The sequence below is a fragment of the Gymnoscopelus braueri genome (assembly GCF_963280865.1).
Source record: "Gymnoscopelus braueri genome assembly, chromosome: 2".
Lineage (NCBI taxonomy): Eukaryota > Metazoa > Chordata > Actinopteri > Myctophiformes > Myctophidae > Gymnoscopelus > Gymnoscopelus braueri.
This window is the reverse complement of record NC_137604.1, coordinates 38756979-38777259: the sequence shown is the minus strand read 5'-3', so window position 1 is coordinate 38777259 and position 20281 is coordinate 38756979. Positions and strand designations below refer to the sequence as shown.

General features: G+C 43.4%; 1 protein-coding gene across 1 annotated transcript in view; it reads left to right on the top strand.

Annotated features, from left to right (window-relative positions):
* Window positions 1-10519, top strand: part of cxxc4 (CXXC finger 4) — a 52256-nt gene extending 41737 nt beyond the window's left edge. The window contains exons 3-4 of the mRNA XM_080450343.1: window positions 1366-1428; window positions 10411-10519. Coding sequence (XP_080306469.1) covers window positions 1366-1428; window positions 10411-10455 — 108 coding nt within the window. The 3' untranslated portion in view covers window positions 10456-10519. The remainder of the gene's footprint in view (window positions 1-1365; window positions 1429-10410) is intronic.
* Window positions 10520-20281: the final 9762 nt, after the last annotated feature.

Sequence of the window (20281 nt, the reverse complement as noted above, 5' to 3'; positions counted from 1 at the left end):
GGGGGGTGTCTGTGGAGGGAATCCAAGCTGCACTCGAGAGCCCTGCTGCCGAATCGATAACGAGGGAACTTAACAAAACAGGGAGACATGCCAAGCGTCCAGATCAGGGTCATTATGGCCTCTGGTGAGCCACACTTCCACCACGGGGATGGATCAATGGGAAAATATGGATCATGATAAACATTCTCATCCCTCCCAACCCCCCCGCCCGCACACACACCCACACACTATTTCCTCTCATCCTGTTAGCCCTAGCCTGGTACAGCATTGCGTTATAGGCAGCAAATTGTCAGGCCTCTCCCCTTTGCTTTTGTAATTTGTTGGCACTCGCAGGATGTTCGTTTTGTCAAGGTTGTTTTTTCCCCCCTCCTTTGGAGAGTGGTGTTATTTCTTTCTTTCTTGTGTTTGTCTGTGTTTTTTTATTTTTTTGTATCAGGGATTGGCTTGTTGCAGCTCCTTACCATTGTTTGGACGTTCCCTAATTGCGTGTGAACATGGAAACGCGCTAAACTGCTGATTAGTCTCGGCATCCTCTCCCCTCTTTAAAACGGGGACCTCTCCAAGTTCTCTCTCTGGCTCCATCCGTTGTTGTTAGCATCTTTGCGTAACTCTAGTGTATTTCCCCTCATTCATTGTAACCCAATTCTACAATGGCAATAGATTTTAAAATACTGAGCCTGTGGCTGCCTCCGCTCATATTAGATTTTCTACTGTCGTTGTTCCGCATGTGCGTCGTTCTTTTCGGACACTTTATTATTTCTCAGTGTAAATGTAGTATACATTCAAAGGAGTTAAAACAAACAAGAATGTGGTTTGCACTTTATGTTATGTTAATGCATCTACCCTTCTACCTATGCTTTGAGTCATGTATCCATTAAGCCATTCATCCATCAATCCATATACTGTTGGTCCTTATCCATCCAGCAACTATGTGAGACAAACACTCTCCTGAGTTCCTGGGTTAACCGTTATGCACACCACATGCTACAATAGAGCACCGAAGTCTGACGTAATTTAAGAATCCTATGGGTCACGTTTTTTCCCCCCATTCTGAATTCCCATAGACGTGTTTAATATTGTGTCATGTAAGAACTGTGTTCCAAAAATAAACAAATGAGCACTGCGGTTTGGCTCATATGGATATGAAGCATCAACTGACGGTGAGAAAGCGCTAAAGTTACCGCCGCCGAATTAATTACATTTTCGCCAGAAACAGACTGTATCAAATACGAGCAACTGACTATCGTAAACGATACAGAACCACCTCCCTGACAATATTGCTGGGACAATTAGTTTATTTTCTTATAATTCTCACAATCCTTATATGAGACGATTCTAAAGATGACCCATTGTTATTCTCCATAGAGAGATTACTTCCGTGACCCAGGGGATGAACGAGTGACGGCAGGACTTCGGTACACTATACAAGTAGGCTACAAATCCTGTTTTCTGTTGTGTGTGTTAAACTTAGAGCCTGACCAATTGACCCATATGTACAGTATATTGTCTATCACATATACACTATGTTGTCTGATATTTGCTGATACAAAAACATTTTTAAGGAGCATAATGCTGAAAACTATGTGTTGGTTAATTTATAAATGGTTCTATTTGTGTTTTTTACTTTTTTATTTCAAGTGCACTGAATCCATTTTATCGTTAAACTCAAAAATATCCTGCTTCCATTACAGTATCTTTGTCATCAAATATCAAGTGTTTCATAACCACAAGCAAGGATCGTGACAAGAAATGTGTTTATACGGTATAAGAATATTTGCAGATATATTGATATCAGAATGTTTTACTCCCTAATAATATTGGTAAAGGTGTCGGCCCCAAAAATGCACTTTAGTTAAACTCTTAAGCTAAAGAGGCCACAGTTAAATTGCCTCTCATAGGATAGTCAGAGACACAGGCCCCAGTTAAATCGTCTGTTATCAAGCTCCATAGCACCCCTTTTCACAGGAGCCCTACCAAAAAAACTTGACAAAACTCCTTCTTTCATCATTGTAGTGAATATGTATAGTATTAGTAGAATTTTGCATTATTTCCCTTATGCTTGATTTATACTTGTTTGTGCACCACGCCGCACACTGAAAATAGCCAATCTACAAGCTCACATTGTGCTGCAATGCGACGCGTCGTGAGCTTGTAGATCGGCTATTTCCGGTGAATGACACTGGCACGCAACTAAGTATTAATTCAGTCTTATGATTGGCAACCTATGAGAGAGCCAGTTAGCCATACATATAGATCCACAGGCAAGGTCCAATTGCCCCAGGTGCATTCTGGGATTCAATTCCACCTTGCCTTCTGTAGTTTTCTCAGCCATGACTTGCTTTTAAAGTATGAAACGTTTACAATGTAACAGGTATGTCTTCTCAATTCACCAAGGACTACTTCTCAATGTTGGGTCACGACCCAAAGTGGGCTTTGAGACACCCAGTGGGCTGTGATAAGAACAACTTAGGCTGTAAAATCCTGTATATTCATCTGAGAGTGTTCAAATGTAACCAAATGGACCCGTAAATGACCCGTAAGGGTACATTTTTCGGGTCCATCCGGGTCCACCCGCAAGGGTCCATTAGGTTACATTTGTAGACTCGATATGGGTCCATTTGGGTGCACTGTCAGAGGTAAATTAACGTTGTCGTACTGTGGCTTGATGTGAAGGGAGGATGTCTTTCCCAGGTTTTTTCGCCTAGGCGGACAGGGTTTGAGGTTAGGTTTAGGCATTATTTCTGTGAGGTTAGGGTTCAGGTTAGGTTTAAAGGCATAGTTTTAGTGAAGTTAAATGTTCGGGTTTAAGTGCAATCAAGGCGAAACAACAAGTAAAGAGGGAGTCCCCTTTGCTGTGACATGACGAGAGAGTGACATTTGGATTTCCAAGTAGTATCAACTAACAAGCAAACATCCATTGAAGGGTAATATTTACTGTGCTCACTGCTCAGTGTGTAAACACTGTGAGGATAGAAAGGATCGAAACGTCATAATTAAAGCATAGTGAAATTTGCAATGCAGTTTAACCCTGGCAGCTTGAAAATATTTTTATTTCACCATGAAATAAGCCTGTTGCAAATATCTTGGGGGTTTGCTTTTGACTTGGCAGTCTTTGTACTCTGCTGTGCTGTAGTATCATCTTGAAAGGATCATTTAACTCACAGGATGTGGTGTTAAAAATAATGCTACAACTTAGTTTGCTATCTTTAGATTTACATAACAAGTGAATGACTGACATCAAAAGCAACACATTTACTTGCATTTGTGAATGAAATGGTGGTGAAAAACATTTACCATTGATGTATTTATTGTGTTTAGTCTGTTTTCATCTCAGTATAGTGAAGTCAGAGGCCACATATGAGCAATGACATTTCAATTTTATTCCGTTCCATTGTGTCATACAGCATTCTATTCTATAAATCTACCTGTTAAGACCTACGTTGTGGCTTAACACAGCCTGGCATATTTTTCTTCACTTTGCTTATGATAGAAAGTGAAATCTGTATAGTGGAGCCGTCAGCTTATACCTAATGGTATACCAGGTCAGTGTTGTACTAGCCTGAGGCTACGAGCTCAATCCATGGTCTTGAAGGGCGGACCCAAACACAGCCGCCTGGATTTGTGCGTGGCTTCCTATTGCTTCACCAATCTATGTCCCCGCCTCCCCTCCCCTCCCCCCCTCGGCCTGTGCACGGAGCACGCTGACGTCACCAAATTTAGAGCGACGCCCCTCTGCACTCTGATTGGTTAGGAGATAACAAGGTCCAAGACCATCGTTCCTGCATCGCTCCCCCAGGCTTTTTTTCTTTTGTAACAAAAAAAAAAGCCTGGGTTTCCGAGGCTAGTGTTGTACAGACTTGGCTACCAGTGAATGTGACTAGGGGTCTTGTATTGGTCTATTGGAGGTTATCAGTGAAACAAAAAACACTCAAAGGTTAATTGATCCTATTTAGCTTATCTTAGGGTCTCTGCCCCATCCCCCACTTCTTTGGTTGTTTTCTACCCTTCAGTGAATAAGGTCTTCTCTGTATTTGTTGACTGTGAGCATGTGTTCTTTTATGCCCAGCTACAAAACGAATGAATTCATCTAAGAAGAAGAAAGAAAATGCTGCAATTTCTTTTTTTTATTTCAATTGGCTGTAGTTTGTCTTTTTTAATTAAAGGGAAAGGTGACTCATATAGGTTGTCTAGATTCAATTGGAACAATAAGCTTTGAGTAAACCATCCATTGGCATATCTGAATCACATATCTCTGCTGTCCAGCGCGAACCTGCTAACTCCAAAACGCTCATTGTTCAGGAAACGAAAAAACTAAATATACGTTTTTCAGGAAATGAAGAAAACCTTATATTTTTAAAACAAAGCAATACTGCCTCATCAAAGTTGGTATAGTGACTTTATATATTGTCAGATACTTGCATGTGTCATTATATTATCAACACTTTACCCAAATCTAGCGCAAGTGGAGTTAGTAGTTTCAGACGAGCAGAAATCAAGCTGAAATGGAGTTAGGTGTCCGAACAACAATAGCTCCACTCGCTGCTGAGGGAGAGGTTTCAAAGGGGTACAAATTCCCAAAAGCTAACAATGGATCTCCAAGCTCACAATGCATCACAACGTGTGAATTAATGCCCTGATGCTTCATGACACTTATTATATAGGCCTACAATAATAAACAGGACTTTAAATATTACAATAACTTCTGCAAAGAGGTAGTAGAACTAGCGCAACAGAAATGCTATGAACTCCTTTCTTCTTGTCACATTGCTCTCCTCATTAAACACTTCATAGATTTTTGAAATATAATTACTTGTTTTCATAACATTAGCGTTAGTGCTAAGTTTGATAAACAGGTACACTGCATAGTTTTAACAGACTACGGGGAGTTTGTTTATGTGCTGCTCCGTGTTCCTCCTCTCTGACTGCGCAGCCAGCGCGCTCTGAGGCGCTTTTTAATACTTTTCATTTGGTTCAAAAATTTTTTTTTACACAGACGTAAAGGGTGTTCAATAGCGTTGATTTATGAAAAAAAAAGAAGCTGAAAATGGAGTTAGCTGGTTCGTCCTGGACGCAGACGATTTTTATTATGCATCTTTGTCTTATATTTATTCATTTAATATGACTTATTATTTACTACTGATTGCGAAGTTGTTTATGGCAATAAAGTTTTTTTTGTTTTTTCCCCCGGTAAAGCATAGAATGTGGGCAGTCCACTCACCTGGATATTTTTGGTTTAGCTTTGGGGGGATTTGATTGTAAGCCAGCAGGGTACACATGGATCAAAAGACAGGTTTCTTATTATCAAATACCATTACTGGTTAGTCTTTTTCTGTTTTCACTCTACATTAAATATCTTCACCGAAAATAGCCAATCTACACTGCCGATCTGCTTGTCCCCCGTGCACGGGGACGGGGTCCCCCGTTCGAGCATCAATATTTTAACTGACAAAAACGACATGACAAAAACAAAACAAAAAGTGGAGTTAGGAGGTTTTGTTCATCATTGATAAGAACAGCTAAATGGACCTCCAAGCTCACAATGAGGTTGGAGGTCAAAAGGGGGTGGAGTCAGCAAAACCAGCTAACTCCACCCCCTTTGGTGGACGTTTAGCAGAAAGTTTGAGGATCCAATGGAGTTAGCTGGTTTTGTCAGAAGAGCTTTTTAATACTTTTCATTGGTTCAATATTTTTTTAATCAACACACAGACGTAAATGGTGTTCATAGCACTGATTTATGGAAAGAAATGCAAAAGCGGAGTTAGCTGGTTTCTGACGGACAGCAATGATATACAGATTGGTCAAAATGTCATTTTATTCACACAAAAAAGTGGATTGCAGCTTTAAGGAGTATTGGAGTATAAGTGACCGTTGAGTGTCTGTATTTGTTTAGTTGTTACGCTTGTCCAGAGAAAACTACAATGAATGAGTATGTAGGGGGTTTACTGTCTTGCCCCCGCAGGCATAGCTCCATTGATTGATAGATTTTTGATTGAATACTTTATTAACAAGATTATTAAAAGGATCCCTGGCTAATAAGCCACCTATGCCTTAATACGTTATAATTGCCCCCCATAACAAAAATTAAACATGAAAAACACCTTAAATATTTCCTTTATTTTAGAAATGTTAATCTTTTACTCAAGGGGGACAACTCCTGTCGCAAGTTGATGATGTAATGTGTCCATCTGTGGTCTAGCTCTATGACATGTATGGAATGCATGTGCAAATAAAACATATTTAAAATATTGTTTTGATATATTAACCTTAGGAAGTATTCATTCATTCAGTGCCAGGCTTATTTCAAGCTTGTTGATCCCTGTGCCAGGGTTAGGCTATTATTTTACATTTTCAATTGGTCACAGAGTGTTTGTCTTCAGTGTGATTGATCCCCTGATGGTTGCTAATCACTGAGGTGATTCAGGTGTGGTTTCACAAATGTCAACGAGGTCATTGTGACCTCGTTGACATTTGTTGTCTGATGTTTGAAAGTGGCATGTCTCACTCAGAAATAGTGTTTACAATGGTAGGAAAAATTAGATTTTTTTCTCAGTTTATTTTTTTTACATTGAAGTGGATGGAGCATTAACTTTTTGAAAATCGTTTTCTCCTAGTTCCTTTGAGATATATTTTTTTTAAATAAAAATACAAATAAATAATTTAGGTGACGTCAAAAGACATCATTGGCACTGATGGCACACTGAAAACGGCCGTCAAAAGACGTCATTGGCACTCAATGAGTTAAGTTGTTTTTTATTAGCGCTTGCATTCCATACATTTCATAGGGCTGGACCACACATGGACAAATGACATCATCAACTTGCGACAGGCACTGTCGCCCTTGAGTAAAAGATGAACTATTTCTAAAATAAATAGTTATTAAAAAAATATTGTTTTTAATTGTTGTGCTAGAGCACAATTATAATGTATTAAGGCATATTAGGCTTATTAGCCAGGGATCACAAGTAGTACTGTCAAAAGTTATGCTAAAAGGATAACCCAAAAAAGCCACAGGGGCTTGTTTCCATTGGGGTCGATTGTACTAAATTCATAAGACATACATACTTACGATTCAGTGTCAGTAAAAGCTCATTAGCAGCAAAAGGTATATTTACAGAAAAAGGAGGGGGGGGGGGGGGGTGAGGGGCACTGTTCCCCCTCACTGCGGTACAGTACATAAAGCAGTGGTTCTCAAAGCTTGTAGATCAGCTATTTTTGGCTAATGTTTGCCCCAGAATATGACACTTATTATTAAAATGTTAAATTGTCCTCCTATCAGAATAAAGGGATTTTTGGGGGAGGGGGTGTCATACATTGTTTCCCTGCATAAAACAAACAAAAAACTAAAACAAATATTTTGCTCATTAGTTAGTAGGATTGGTGAACGACTTTGGTGTTTTTATGTTCCTGACTACCAAATGAGTTTTTCCCCAAAAAGGGGAGGCTGTCACTCTAGCTGACGGGATTGGTGTGGAGACAGGAAAAGAGAAGTGGGGGTGGAGGGGGTGGAGTGGGGGGGTGGAGGGGGTGGAGTGGGGGGGTGGGGGGGGGGGGTGGCGAGGGAGATTGGCGCTGGCTCAAATTGAAATGATGCACTGTTCCCCCTCACTGCAGCTGGAGCTCTCAGTAATTAAATGCCTCATTGTTGCTTCTTGGGAATTTGTATTGAATATTTCATCCTGCGTAATGATTATTTGGGTGTGGGTGGGACGTGGATAGTGTTTCACCTTGGCTTGTTCTTTGATGAAATATCCTGCGGGTTTCGGGCGAGGGGGGGGGGGGAGGTTGCTGTTAAAATAGCCCTCGCCGCTTTGGTTGCTGGACTTCACTTTTTTTAAACTCGCAACCACTGACAAATACATCATTTATTATGTTTATTGTCTCCGCCAGGCCGAAAGGCATGGCGAGAGAGTATGTTTTACCCCCTGTCCGTCCGTCCGTCCGTCCGTCCGTCCGTCCGTCCGTCCGTCCGTCCGTCCGTCTGTCCGTCCGTCTGTGGAAAGCTAATCTCCCGCACCGCTTGATCGCAACGAAAATGCCAATTCAGAACCTCTGCCCCAATTTTTTCACATGGCCCTGATATAGCGCCACCAGGAGGCCGCTTTTTGCAAAACAAATTTTTTCACAGTACTCCTACATATTTTGTCCAAACATCACGCAAATCAGTACACATTATCTCTATAGTCATTAAACGAAACGAGTCTTTCAGATTTTTCATATTCCATCCTGATTGGCTAAAAATGGCTTCCAAAGTTTGCAGGACTGCTCCGTTTTGAACAAAATGCCTCAAATTATTAACACAGCATGCAATTTCCGTGAAACTTTGCACGCACATTCCCACTAGGCCGAGGAAGAAATTCCACTTGAGATTTTTCTAATCAGCCTCGTGGTGGCACTATAACAGCCCGATTCGTGTTTTTACCTATAACTGCACCAATCTGTGTAAAACTTTGTATGCACACTCCCTAGAGGTCAAGGAAAAACCTTTATCCTGCATTTTTCACATCTGCCTTTTATAGCGCCACCAGGAGGCCGACTTATGTAAAACATATTTCTTTACATTACTCCTTCCGATTTTATCCAAATTTCACACAAATCGGTACACATGATCTCTATAGTCATGTGATCAAGACGGATCTGTTTAATTTTTCATATTCCATCCCGATTGGCTAAGATTGACATCTACAGTTTTCAGGAGTGGCCCATTTAGACAAAATGCCGCAAATCATGAATGCATCGTCCGATTAAGGTCAAACTTTGCACGCAGTGATGAGCTGTGGATTTTTGAACTAGGGGGGCTATATTTTCTGACGTCACGTGCACATGCACGTGCACGCATGTGCACATAGCCAATCAGCTCAGTGCTAGTTGAAATACTGTATTCAACATGTGATTTTTAATGTAATTATATCTTATTATTTAGTTGGATTGTTAATTTGTTGTTTTTATTTTTGTTTCAATTAATTAATTATTTTATTTTCCTTTTAGTTTTATATAAAAGCCCTTTACATAGACTCACCCACACATAAGTACTTAAAATAATCAGACAACTTGTCTTTGTCTTGTCTCAGAGAACTGAGTCCTCTTCTAAGCGATCCCCTTCACACTCTGCAGTGCAGAGACTGTTGTCTCTCATTGTGAGAGGAATGTAACACATTCAATTCAAGTCCATGGCTTTTTTTGAGTAGCCTAATGTTATGCAAAGCAGCCAGGTAGACGCTATTGAGAACGGCTCGCCGCTGACGGCGCGAACCTTGAGAGGCTATTGTTTAAACTTTAAGGTGTTAAGACCGCAGCTGACGGTGCGTGCTCGCGCGTGCATGTGGAGCTCCCAGCCCCCCCAGCCAGCGCCAGAGCACCCCCTACAGCTCATCCCTGTTTGCACGCACATTCACACTATGTTGAGGAACAAATGCTACCCTTTTATCATTGGCCTGTTATAGCGCCACCAGCAGGTCTAATTTATTAAAACTTTTTTTTAAAACAAAATTCAAATCCTCAAATCATGAATGCAGTGTCCGATTGCCGTGCAAGACCTAAGAAGAAATGGCACCCTTTTCACATTGGCCTATTATAGCGCCACCAGGAGGCCACAATAACCTACCTGACCTTTTTCAGCACTTTTTCTAGTTGTGTTATGCATTTGTCATGGACGAAAGTTGACTGAGCACAGATATTGTTTTTTTCTTCTTTCAGTGACTTTGCTATTTGGGTACAGTACATAGCAGTGGTTCTCAAAGTGGGGTCCAGGGACCGCCAGGGGTCCTTAAGGGGGTTCCAGGGGGGTCCCCAGCTAAGGAACAAAATGAACCTTTACAGGTCTGTAACTCTGAGAGTGTACGAATCAATTCGTACACTCTCAGAGTTATGGGGGTCCGTGGCCTAATGCATATCAAAGGGGTCCTTGACATTTTGAAAATCGCTGCCATATATATAAGGCAGTGGTTCTCAAACGTTTTCATGTCAAGGACCCCCAAATTGACACTTATTACCCCACGGACCCCCATTTGAAAAGATAAGCCAGGGACCCCCATAAGAGAAGGTTTTTACGGCTCTCTAGCAGTGATTCTCAACCATTTTAATTTCAAGGACCCCCAGTTTAACATGCATTAGGCTACGGACACCCATTTAATGGTATTTATACCTCTGGGACCCCAATTCTTATTGTAAAATGAATGTTAATTTAACTCTGAGAATGGAACCAAATGGACACTCTCAGAGTTACAAACCCATAAGGGTCCATTTGGTTCCTGTCCATCATTTAGCTGGGGACCCCCTGGAACCCCCTCAAGTACCCCTGGGGGTCCCCGGACCCCACTTTGAGAACCAATGATATAAGGGACACGTAGCTCCTTGACTGCTGTGAGAAAACTGCAAAGTAACACTGTGTCCTTCACTTTATGTCTCCCGCAGAGAACGCCGGTCAACACCGGTGAAGCTTTCCGGTGGTTCTTCTAGAGCAGCCAACCATGGCCACCGACCTCCCGCCCACCACAGCCCCCCGGCCACACACACGCACACACACACACACACACACACACACACACACACACACACACACACACACACACACACACACACACACACACAGTACACACACACACACACACACACACACACACACACACACACACACACACACACACACACACACACACACACACACGTACACACACACACACACACACACACACACACACACACACACACACACACACAAACACAGTACACACACACAGTACACATCACAGGAGGGTAAACGGTGGGACTCAGACTTTCTGCCAGCAGCTCTTGAGGGGCTCACTGAACCCCGAACCCCCCCACCATTACCACCCCGCCCCCCTCCCCCACCTCACCACAGAAGGAGATGGCGACGAGTGGAAGAGAAGAGAGGCGGACAAAAAGATGAAATGAAAAACATTCTGGGTGTTGGTTTAAATGCTGTAATTTCCTTTTCAGTGTAATTATTGTACCTTTTGACAGTATCATAATGTATATTTTTGGTGTCTATGAATGTGTTTTTCAGTGTCGTGGCTGTAGCGAGTTTCTTTTTTTTTTCCTTTTCTTTTTTTTCTTTTTTTCTTTTTTTACAGCCGGCATCCTATGTAAAGGACTCAATAGACAATCATAACAATCATCCTGAATCCGTCAAACCGAGGAGGAAGAGATCATGACGATCGAATACATGATAACGGGGGGGAAAAAACCTGACTACCCACTCTACTCTGGAGCAATAATCTCTACCACTGATTATTCTTCTCCCTGTTTCATTTCACTTTTGAATTATCGCATCAAGCCAAATTATCTTTACCCAGTTCTGTCTTTTGTTTTTGTATGCAAGCCATTCCTTTTTCTCTAGTGTGCACCTCTGACTGAGTGTAAGACCATCTCGGGAAATGCGACCTTCAGAGGCACAATGCACACGGATGGTGGCAGCATTGGTTATTTGGTGGCTTCATGTTAAAAGGGGTCCTCTTCATGTCAACTTCACCACAGTACAGGGCACATTGTCTTGTGTGGGCAAGTTGCACTTGTATAAAGTGAAAGAGGAACGTCACTCCATTGTAATGACACAAGATGGCCAATTAGCCAGGCTGCTCTCTGATGGTGAACTTCTTGTGGAATTGTGTATTATGATTCTTCTAACATAACTGCAAAAAGACCAACCTGACCATATTTCTGTAGTTTTGTTCTTGGAACACTAAAGAGTCTTAAAAAGTCTTAAGAGGTAGGGATTAAAGGCAGTATAAGAGATTGTAGGTTATGTTTGAAGACATTCAAATTTAGAGTTAATTACAGTACAGTATGCATATGTTGTTCTGGAGCTAAAGTGACAGCCTGGACCTTTCTTCTGCGGACAGCAGAGCAAAACTGCAAAGTCCCTTTTCTCCTCCCACAGAGTAACGGTACACATTCCAAAATCAAAAATCACTCAATAAGTTACTCATTGTCTTAAAACCCTATTGTTGCATGTGTAAATGTGTTTTGGTTTTAAAGATTACTAAGAATTTGTATATTGTTGTTGTGATGCTTTTATGTGTTAAAATAAAAAAAAGACTTCTGAAAAAGAAACCTGGTGATGAAAATATTTTAATAAGAAAGAAAATGCACACACTTTATCGCCGCATATGCTGTAAATAAAAATATAAAAACAGACACGCTGAGCAGCGATCGATCAAGATCATCCACACACACTGAAACACACACTCACACACACACGCAAGCACACGCACACTGCAAAACAACAATCGGCAGATAGGGCAAGCAGGAGGAGGAGATTCGGGGTGAGAAATATATAACAGCGTTGGGTTGCCTCCCCAGTCACGTATTCCCTGGAATACTAAAATGTAGCATGGAGAAGAGCAGGTTCCCAGCAGCAGGCAGGCAGCAGGCTTTAAAGGACTACTGAAATCCCATGGGGTTTGTCATGCTGGAATGCACTTGGGGAGGAGGGGGTGGGGTGCTGGGGGGGGTGGGGTGGCGGGGCTGAGTGAGAGGAGTGAGGATAGTGATGGTGAGGGTGGGTGGGTGGGGGGCGGGGGGCTGAAGGGAGACGCAGGCTCCGGAGATGGCTTGTGCAATTGAGCGATTTCCGGGTGGGGGTGGCGGGGGTAAAGGCGTGTGTGTGTGTGTGTGTGTGTGTGTGTGTGTGTGTGTGTGTGTGTGTGTGTGTGTGTGTGTGTGTGTGTGTGTGTGTGTGAGAGCATGTGTGTGTGTGTGTGCGTGTGCGTGTGCCTGTGCGTGTGCGTGTGCGCATGTGTGCGCGTGCGTGTGTGTATGTGTGGAGGGATGAGAAAGGCACAGTAGAAAAAGGAGGAAGGGAGGACAGAGGCACATATTTAGGCTAAAGCTGAGAATAAGTGGGCTACAGGAGGTGGAGCAAGGCTGGAGGAGAAGGAAAGAGAGAGAGAGGGCAGTAGATGAGGAAGGACAGAAGCACATTTGGTTAAGGCTGAGGATAACTGTGTGTGTGTGTGTGTGTGTGTGTGTGTGTGTGTGTGTGTGTGTGTGTGTGTGTGTGTGTGTGTGTGTGTGTGTGTGTGTGTGTGTGTGTGTGTGTGTGTGTGTGTGCGTGCGTGCGTGCGTGCGTGTGTGTGTGGCACACAGGGGAGAGAGAAAAAGACGGGCAAAGGCAGGCGTTGAGAGACGGTGGGAAATCAAGCGAGACCGTTCTCCTCCCGCTGTTGGCTGAGCAATGCTCTCGCCACATCACCACGTCCATTTTGACAATTGGAGCTGCTGGCTGTTTAGATCCAGGCAGGGAGACGTTTGGCAGAACCGTTATGTAGCAGCAGTGACAGCAGTGGGGATGTCTGTGGAGGTGAATGGTGATGGCTGTGGCAAACGCGTGGCGTTTCTGTGCAAATCCACTGGACTGGGTGATCATAAGGCCATAATGTGCATCAAGGGTACGGCTTGGCTTGGCTTGGCTTGGCGTGGCTTGGTTAGGCTTGGCTAGGCTTGGATGGCAGGCTGGCTGGCTGGCTGGCTGGTTTGGCTTGCTCACTCGCTCACGGCGAGACTGGTGAGATTAAATAACATCAGAGGCTGGGCTCCCACTAATCCATCGCCCACCTCCTTCCTCTGCTACGCTCGGCACATTCTGGAACTGGGATTTTAAAACCCTCAGGCTCCGATGGTGCTTCTTTTCTTCACACAGGGCACACAGGGTTGATGGGTAATGGTGAAGGAGAGAGAGAGAGAGAGACACACACACACACACACACACACACACACACACACACACACACACACACACACATATACATATATATATATATATATATATATATATATATATATATATATATATATATACGTGCTATGTAATGTGTTATTAACAAGGCATTATAATCTGCTTACAACACTGTATAATTTAGTTATAAGCACTCAGAAATAGTCATTGTGCTTGATAACAATAATATAATGACTTATATGGTCAAGTATTATAATACTTAGTTGTTGTACACTTTTGGGGCAGTGTATTATAATTCTCATAGTTGTAATATATCATAATCCCTGTTATAATTCATTATAATCACTTTTAGAATCCATAGCGTGATTATAACTCACTATAAATAGTCATTGAATGCTTAAAGTAAAGGGAAAAAAATAGAATTAACCCTATGCAATAACCAGTTTACAAGATCAGCTATTTGTTTGTTCATTAATTGTACACTGTACAGATAAAACTGCTGTTTGTGTACAACAGTAGGCTGTGTATTAGCTACATCTTTAAATCAGCATCATAATGTGTAATATTCAATTTAAACATTTAAATATTTGACACAATTGGCCTCTAACGGAAAGGCTTTTGATAGGAGTCAAATGGTGTAACCAGTTACACCATTTGAGATTTAAATGTAAAAACTAATTTGATAGGCTTTATAATGGACACGTATGCACATATAGCCTTGTTGAGAAGATTTCAAATCTAATACTCTGTTCTATAAATATGTTTTTGTTCCCCCACATAATACGTATCTCTTAGTTTAGTCTCGCTTGTCGCGCTACGAGGTCATTAGGTGTCCTTCTCTCTTGATATCATTTACAATTTACAATTTAGGCATTTACCAGACACTCTTTATCCAGAGCGACTTACAGTAAGCAAGGTAAACACATACATCAAATGCAGAGACAGTGTAGCGCCTCAGTAATCTAGGATCTATATAGGTAAACCAAGAAAGAACCTTTGACCTGACATTTCCTGTCACATGGGTTACGTCCAAAACCACATCGTACTACATACTAGACAGTATGCTATTTTCAGCCTACTATTTAGTATCTACTAAGCAGTAGGGTATCACTTCGGACATACTAAAGAGTAAGTAAGTATGTGATTTCGGATGGGCCGCTGCATCCGAAATCCCATAGTATGCCAAATTACTTTTTATTATGTCCGAAGTGAAACCCTACTGCTTAAATAGTAGGCTGTTAATAGCATACTGTGTAGTATGTAATTCGTTAGTATCTGGTTTTGGATGCAACCAGGGTCTTTTTGCACAATGTACAAAATGTCTCCTTGAATGGTGGTCACATCAAGTTGTTAGTCAACTTGACTGACATTATTACCCAAATTAATAATTATATTCAGAGCTTTGGTGATCCATTTATTTTAGTGTTTCTCAACGGGGGCGGTACAGCAACTCCAGGGGTCGTACAGAGTTTGGGGGGCAATGTTTTTCAAAGGGGGGTGCTGAGGTGCTCTTGCGAGGGGGGGGGGCACTTAATATATTCAAGTGCACATTTTATTCACTTCTTGCTAGACTTTTTTTCAGTAACTCAGTCAAATAAGGTGTCGTTTCTTAATAGTGTAGTTGCAAGTTTTTTTAAGTGTTGAATGGGGCTTGTACTGGTAGAAAGGCTACTAAAGCCTAATTTATACTCCGTCGTAAGACGGTGTTGCTTTCCGAAAAGAACACATCTACAAGCCAACAACTTGTCACGATGCGACGCGTTGTTGGCATATAGATGTGACTTACATGATACTGACCATGAATCAGAATCAGAATCAGAATCAGTTTTATTGTCACATCACAGGTTTACAAGGTAAAAAAGTGGGTGAAATTCTTTTTTGTACATCGTTCCCATCGCAACGTTAGTTTCCATAGAAAGAAGAGGGGGGGGGGAGAAGAAGAGGGGGGCAGGTGGGAAGGAGATCAAAAACAAGAGAGCAACAGAAGGCCAGACAAGTTATCTACATATTTACAAATTACCTGAGATAATAAAAAAACTAAAGAACTAAACTAAGGTGCCTGAGCATAGCAGCAATGTATTGTATACTGTGCATGTTATACTTATACTGTGCATGATAGACAAAGGACGTTAAGGTGCTTAGAGGAAAAGGAGCACAATAAAAAGACCCAAAAAAGTCAGTGCGTTATACAAGGGATTAAGGTGCAAAAGGTCAGTGCGTGTCCACCTAGAGTGGACTGACCCTAGTATAATCCGCATGTAGCTCCATGAGGGAGTGCAACAAAAAGTCATTTGTACCTGGTGTAGTCCACAGGTGTGTCCGAGGGGGGGCTAAAAGTCCAAGTCATTGTCCCTGGTATAATCCACAGGTGTGTTCAGGAAGGAAGAGCCAGAAAAGTCTGCCCCGCCTGTTGTCAGGCTGCTGAACTCATCCAGGCTTATGCCCCATTCAGCATTCTGACAGCAGCTGGGTTGAAACTACACCAAAATCTGGTGGTGGAACTCTTGATACTGCGGTAGAGCCCCTTGCCCGGTCGCGGTCGTTGTAGGGGGTTGAACAGTCTGTGACTTGGGTGGTGCTTGTCCTTGATGATGCGCTTGGCTTTGACCACGCACCGCTTTTTGTACAGTTCCTGGAGCGCTGGGAGCTCGATTCCCATTATCCGCTCTGCCGATCGCACTACTCGTTGTAGGCTGACCTTTTCTCGGGCAGTGCAGTTCCCGTACCAGGCCGTGACACAGCCTGTTAGGATGCCTTCAACAGAACTGTTGTAGTACAGCCTGAGGATGCGACGTCCTACTCCGAGCTTCTTCAGGCGGCGGAGCCAGTACAGTCGCTGCTGAGCCTTTTTCCTCACGTGTGTGGAGTGCGTCTCCCATTTGAGGTCCTCCTCGATGTGTACTCCGAGGAACTTGAACTCGCTGACCCTTTCCACTGCAGCACCGTCGATGAGGATGGGCGCATGGTCTCTCCGCGGCCTCCTGAAGTCCACGATCAGTTCTTTGGTCTTGTCGACGTTAAGAGAGAGGTTGTTCTCACGGCACCAGTGTGCCAGTGATTTGATCTCCTCTCTGTAGTCAGACTCGTCGTTGTTGACGATTCGGCCTATCACTGTCGTGTCGTCCGCGTACTTTATGATGGTGTTGGAGACATGTGTGGCTATGCAGTCATACGTGTACAGGGAGTAGAGGAGAGGGCTCAGCACGCATCCCTGGGGTGCTCCGGTGTTGAGGGTCAGGGGGTCGGATGTGATGCTGCCCATTCTCACCACCTGATGTCGGTTGGACAAGAAGTCCTGTATCCAGTCGCACATGCTTGGGTGTAGCCCTAGGTGTCTGAGCTTTTTGTCAAGTATTGCTGGGACAATGGTGTTGAATGCTGAGCTGTAGTCCACGAACAGCATACGTACATATTTGTCCTTCAGCAGCTTGTTGTCCATGTGCGAGAGGACGGTGTGGAGAGCCATGGCAATAGCGTCGTCGGTGGATCTGTTTTTGCGGTATGCATACTGCCACGGATCCAGCGAGGCAGGTAGCGTGGAGCTGATGTATTCCCTCACCAGTTTCTCGAAACACTTGCTGACGATCGGGGTGAGAGCAACAGGTCTCCAGTCGTTCAGGCATGTCACTTTGGCCTTTTTGGGAATGGGCACAATAGTTGACATTTTGAACCCTGCAGGGACCACAGCCAGGGAGAGGGAGAGGTTAAAGATGTCAGCGAAGACACCCGCCAGCTGGTCTGCACATGTCTTAAGGACCCGGCCTGGAATCCCATCAGGTCCGGCTGCCTTGTGGATGTTGACCCGTGTGAAGGCTGTACGCACTTCTCTCTCCGAGATGGTTAGAGGAGGGTTCTCCTCTGCTGGTGCTGCTGATGGCCCCGCTTGGCTGCCGCGGTTGGAGCTGATCTCAAACCGGCCGTAGAAAGTGTTCAGTTCGTTGGGGAGGGAGGCAGGCGGGTTCACCTCGCTTCTGGTTCTTGTTTTGCAGTCTGTCAAGGTGTGTACTGCCTGCCATGTGCTCCTGATGTCGCCACTGCTGAGTTTGTCTTGCATCTTTTTTGTGTAGGCCTTTTTCGCCTTCCTGATGGCGCTGTTTAGGGCCGCGCGCGTCGTGTTGCGCGTTTCCACGTCGCCAGATTTGAAACCAGCGTCCCGTTCATGCAGATGTGCACGTACTCCGCTGTCCATCCATGGTTTCTGATTGGGATAGATCCGAACTGTCTTTTTTGGGACAATGTCATCTATGCACTTGCTGATAAAGCCAGTGACTGAGTCTGAGAGTTCGTTGATGTTATTCCCAGCGGCGTTCTTAAACATCCCCCAGTCAGTCTGGTAGAAGCAGGATTGTAGCATAGCGTCTGTGTCCTCAGACCAGATTCGGATTTCCTTCTCAACGACCGGCTCCCTTTTTAGCCTCTGTTTGTAGGCAGGTAGCAGCTGGATGGCGTCGTGGTCAGAGCTTCCTAGCGGTGGGCGGCGGAGAGCTTTGTATCCATCCTTGAAGGGCGTGTAGCAGTGGTCAAGAATATTGTCACCACGGGTACTGCAGGCGACATGCTGGTGGAATTTGGGAAAGACCTTTTTTAAGTCTGTCCGGTTGAAGTCGCCTAGGCAGATGACTGCGCAGTCCGGGTGGCGATTTTCTTGTACACTGATCGCCTGGTGTAATTCCCTCATAGCTGTGTCCTTATTAGCTCCAGGATGAATGTAAACAACGGCTACAATCACGATGCTGAAGTCGCGTGGTAGGTAGAAAGGACGGCAGGCTATGATTAAAAGTTCAAGGTCTGGTGAGCAGTGACTGTCTAGGATTTTAACATCTTTGCACCAGTTGTTGTTGATCAAGGCACAAACTCCCCCCCCACGTTGCTTACCGCTCAGTACAGGATCTCTGTCCTTCCTATACGCGGTGAAGCCAGGAGGAGTGATAGAAGAATCAGATGCTAACTCCGTTAGCCACGTCTCTGTTAGCACAACAACACAAGTCCTCCTCGTCTCTGCGTTGTATTTAACGCGCGCCAGTAAGTCGTCCATAGTGGTCACTGTTCTTGATTCACACAGAGATCTAACGTTCGCTAGCAGGATTGAAGGCAGTGCAGGTTTATATCCACGTTTTGTTGTTCTTACGAGAAGACCCGCTCTCGTGCCTCTTCGCCACGGTCTTTTTCGTCGGGGGTTTGTTGATCCATCCGGAACAAAGGGGGCCCCACCCCCCACCCAGCCGAGTGGAAGGTTTTCAGCAAAAAAGTCCGGAATTCTGTGTGTAATCGCTGTGCTAATGTCCATAAGTGCTTGTCTGTCATAACTCCTTAGACACGCGACGGTGTAGGGAAAAAAGAGAAGGCTAAAAAATACTAAAAAGATGGAAAAACGTTGCGATGTCGCGGAGCGTGTACGAATGCGGCCGTCTTTCATGGCGCTTCCGGTTCTTCTTTGATACTGACCATGATATTGACATGATACTGAGCATGATGCTGAGCATGATGTTGACATGACATGATACTGAACATGATACTGACCATGATACTGACATGATACTGACCATGATACTGATCATGATACTGACATGATACTGACCATGATATTGACCATGATACTAACCATGATACTGATCATGATACTGACCATGACACTGACCATGATACAGATCATGATACTGACATGATACTGACCATGATACTGATCATGATACTGACCATGATACTAACCATGATACTGATCATGATACTGACCATGACACTGACCATGATACAGATCATGATACTGACATGATACTGACCATGATACTGATCATGATACTGACCATGATACTAACCATGATACTGATCATGATACTGACCATGACACTGACCATGATACAGATCATGATACTGACATGATACTGACCATGATACTGATCATGATACTGACATGATACTGACCATGATACTGATCATGATACTGACATGATACTGACCATGATACTGATCATGATACTGACATGATACTGACCATGATACTGATCATGATACTGACATGATACTGACCATGATACTGATCATGATACTGACATGATACTGACATGATACTGACATGATACTGACCATGATTCTGATCATGATACTGACATGATACTGACCATGATATTGACATGATACTGAGCATGATGCTGAGCATGATGTTGACATGACATGATACTGAACATGATACTGACCATGATACTGACATGATACTGACCATGATACTGACATGATACTGAACATGATACTGACCATGATTCTGATCATGATACTGACATGATACTGACATGATACTGACATGATACTGACCATGATACTGACATGATACTGACCATGATACTGTATATGATACTAACATGATACTGACCACAATACTGACATGATACTGACCATGATACTGTATATGATACTAACATGATACTGACCATGATACTGACATGATACTGACCATGATACTGACATGATACTGACCATGATACTGTATATGATACTAACATGATACTGATCACAATACTGACATGATACTGATGATGACATTATCATGGTCAGTATCATGGTCAGTACCATGACAGCCCTGACATTCAGTGC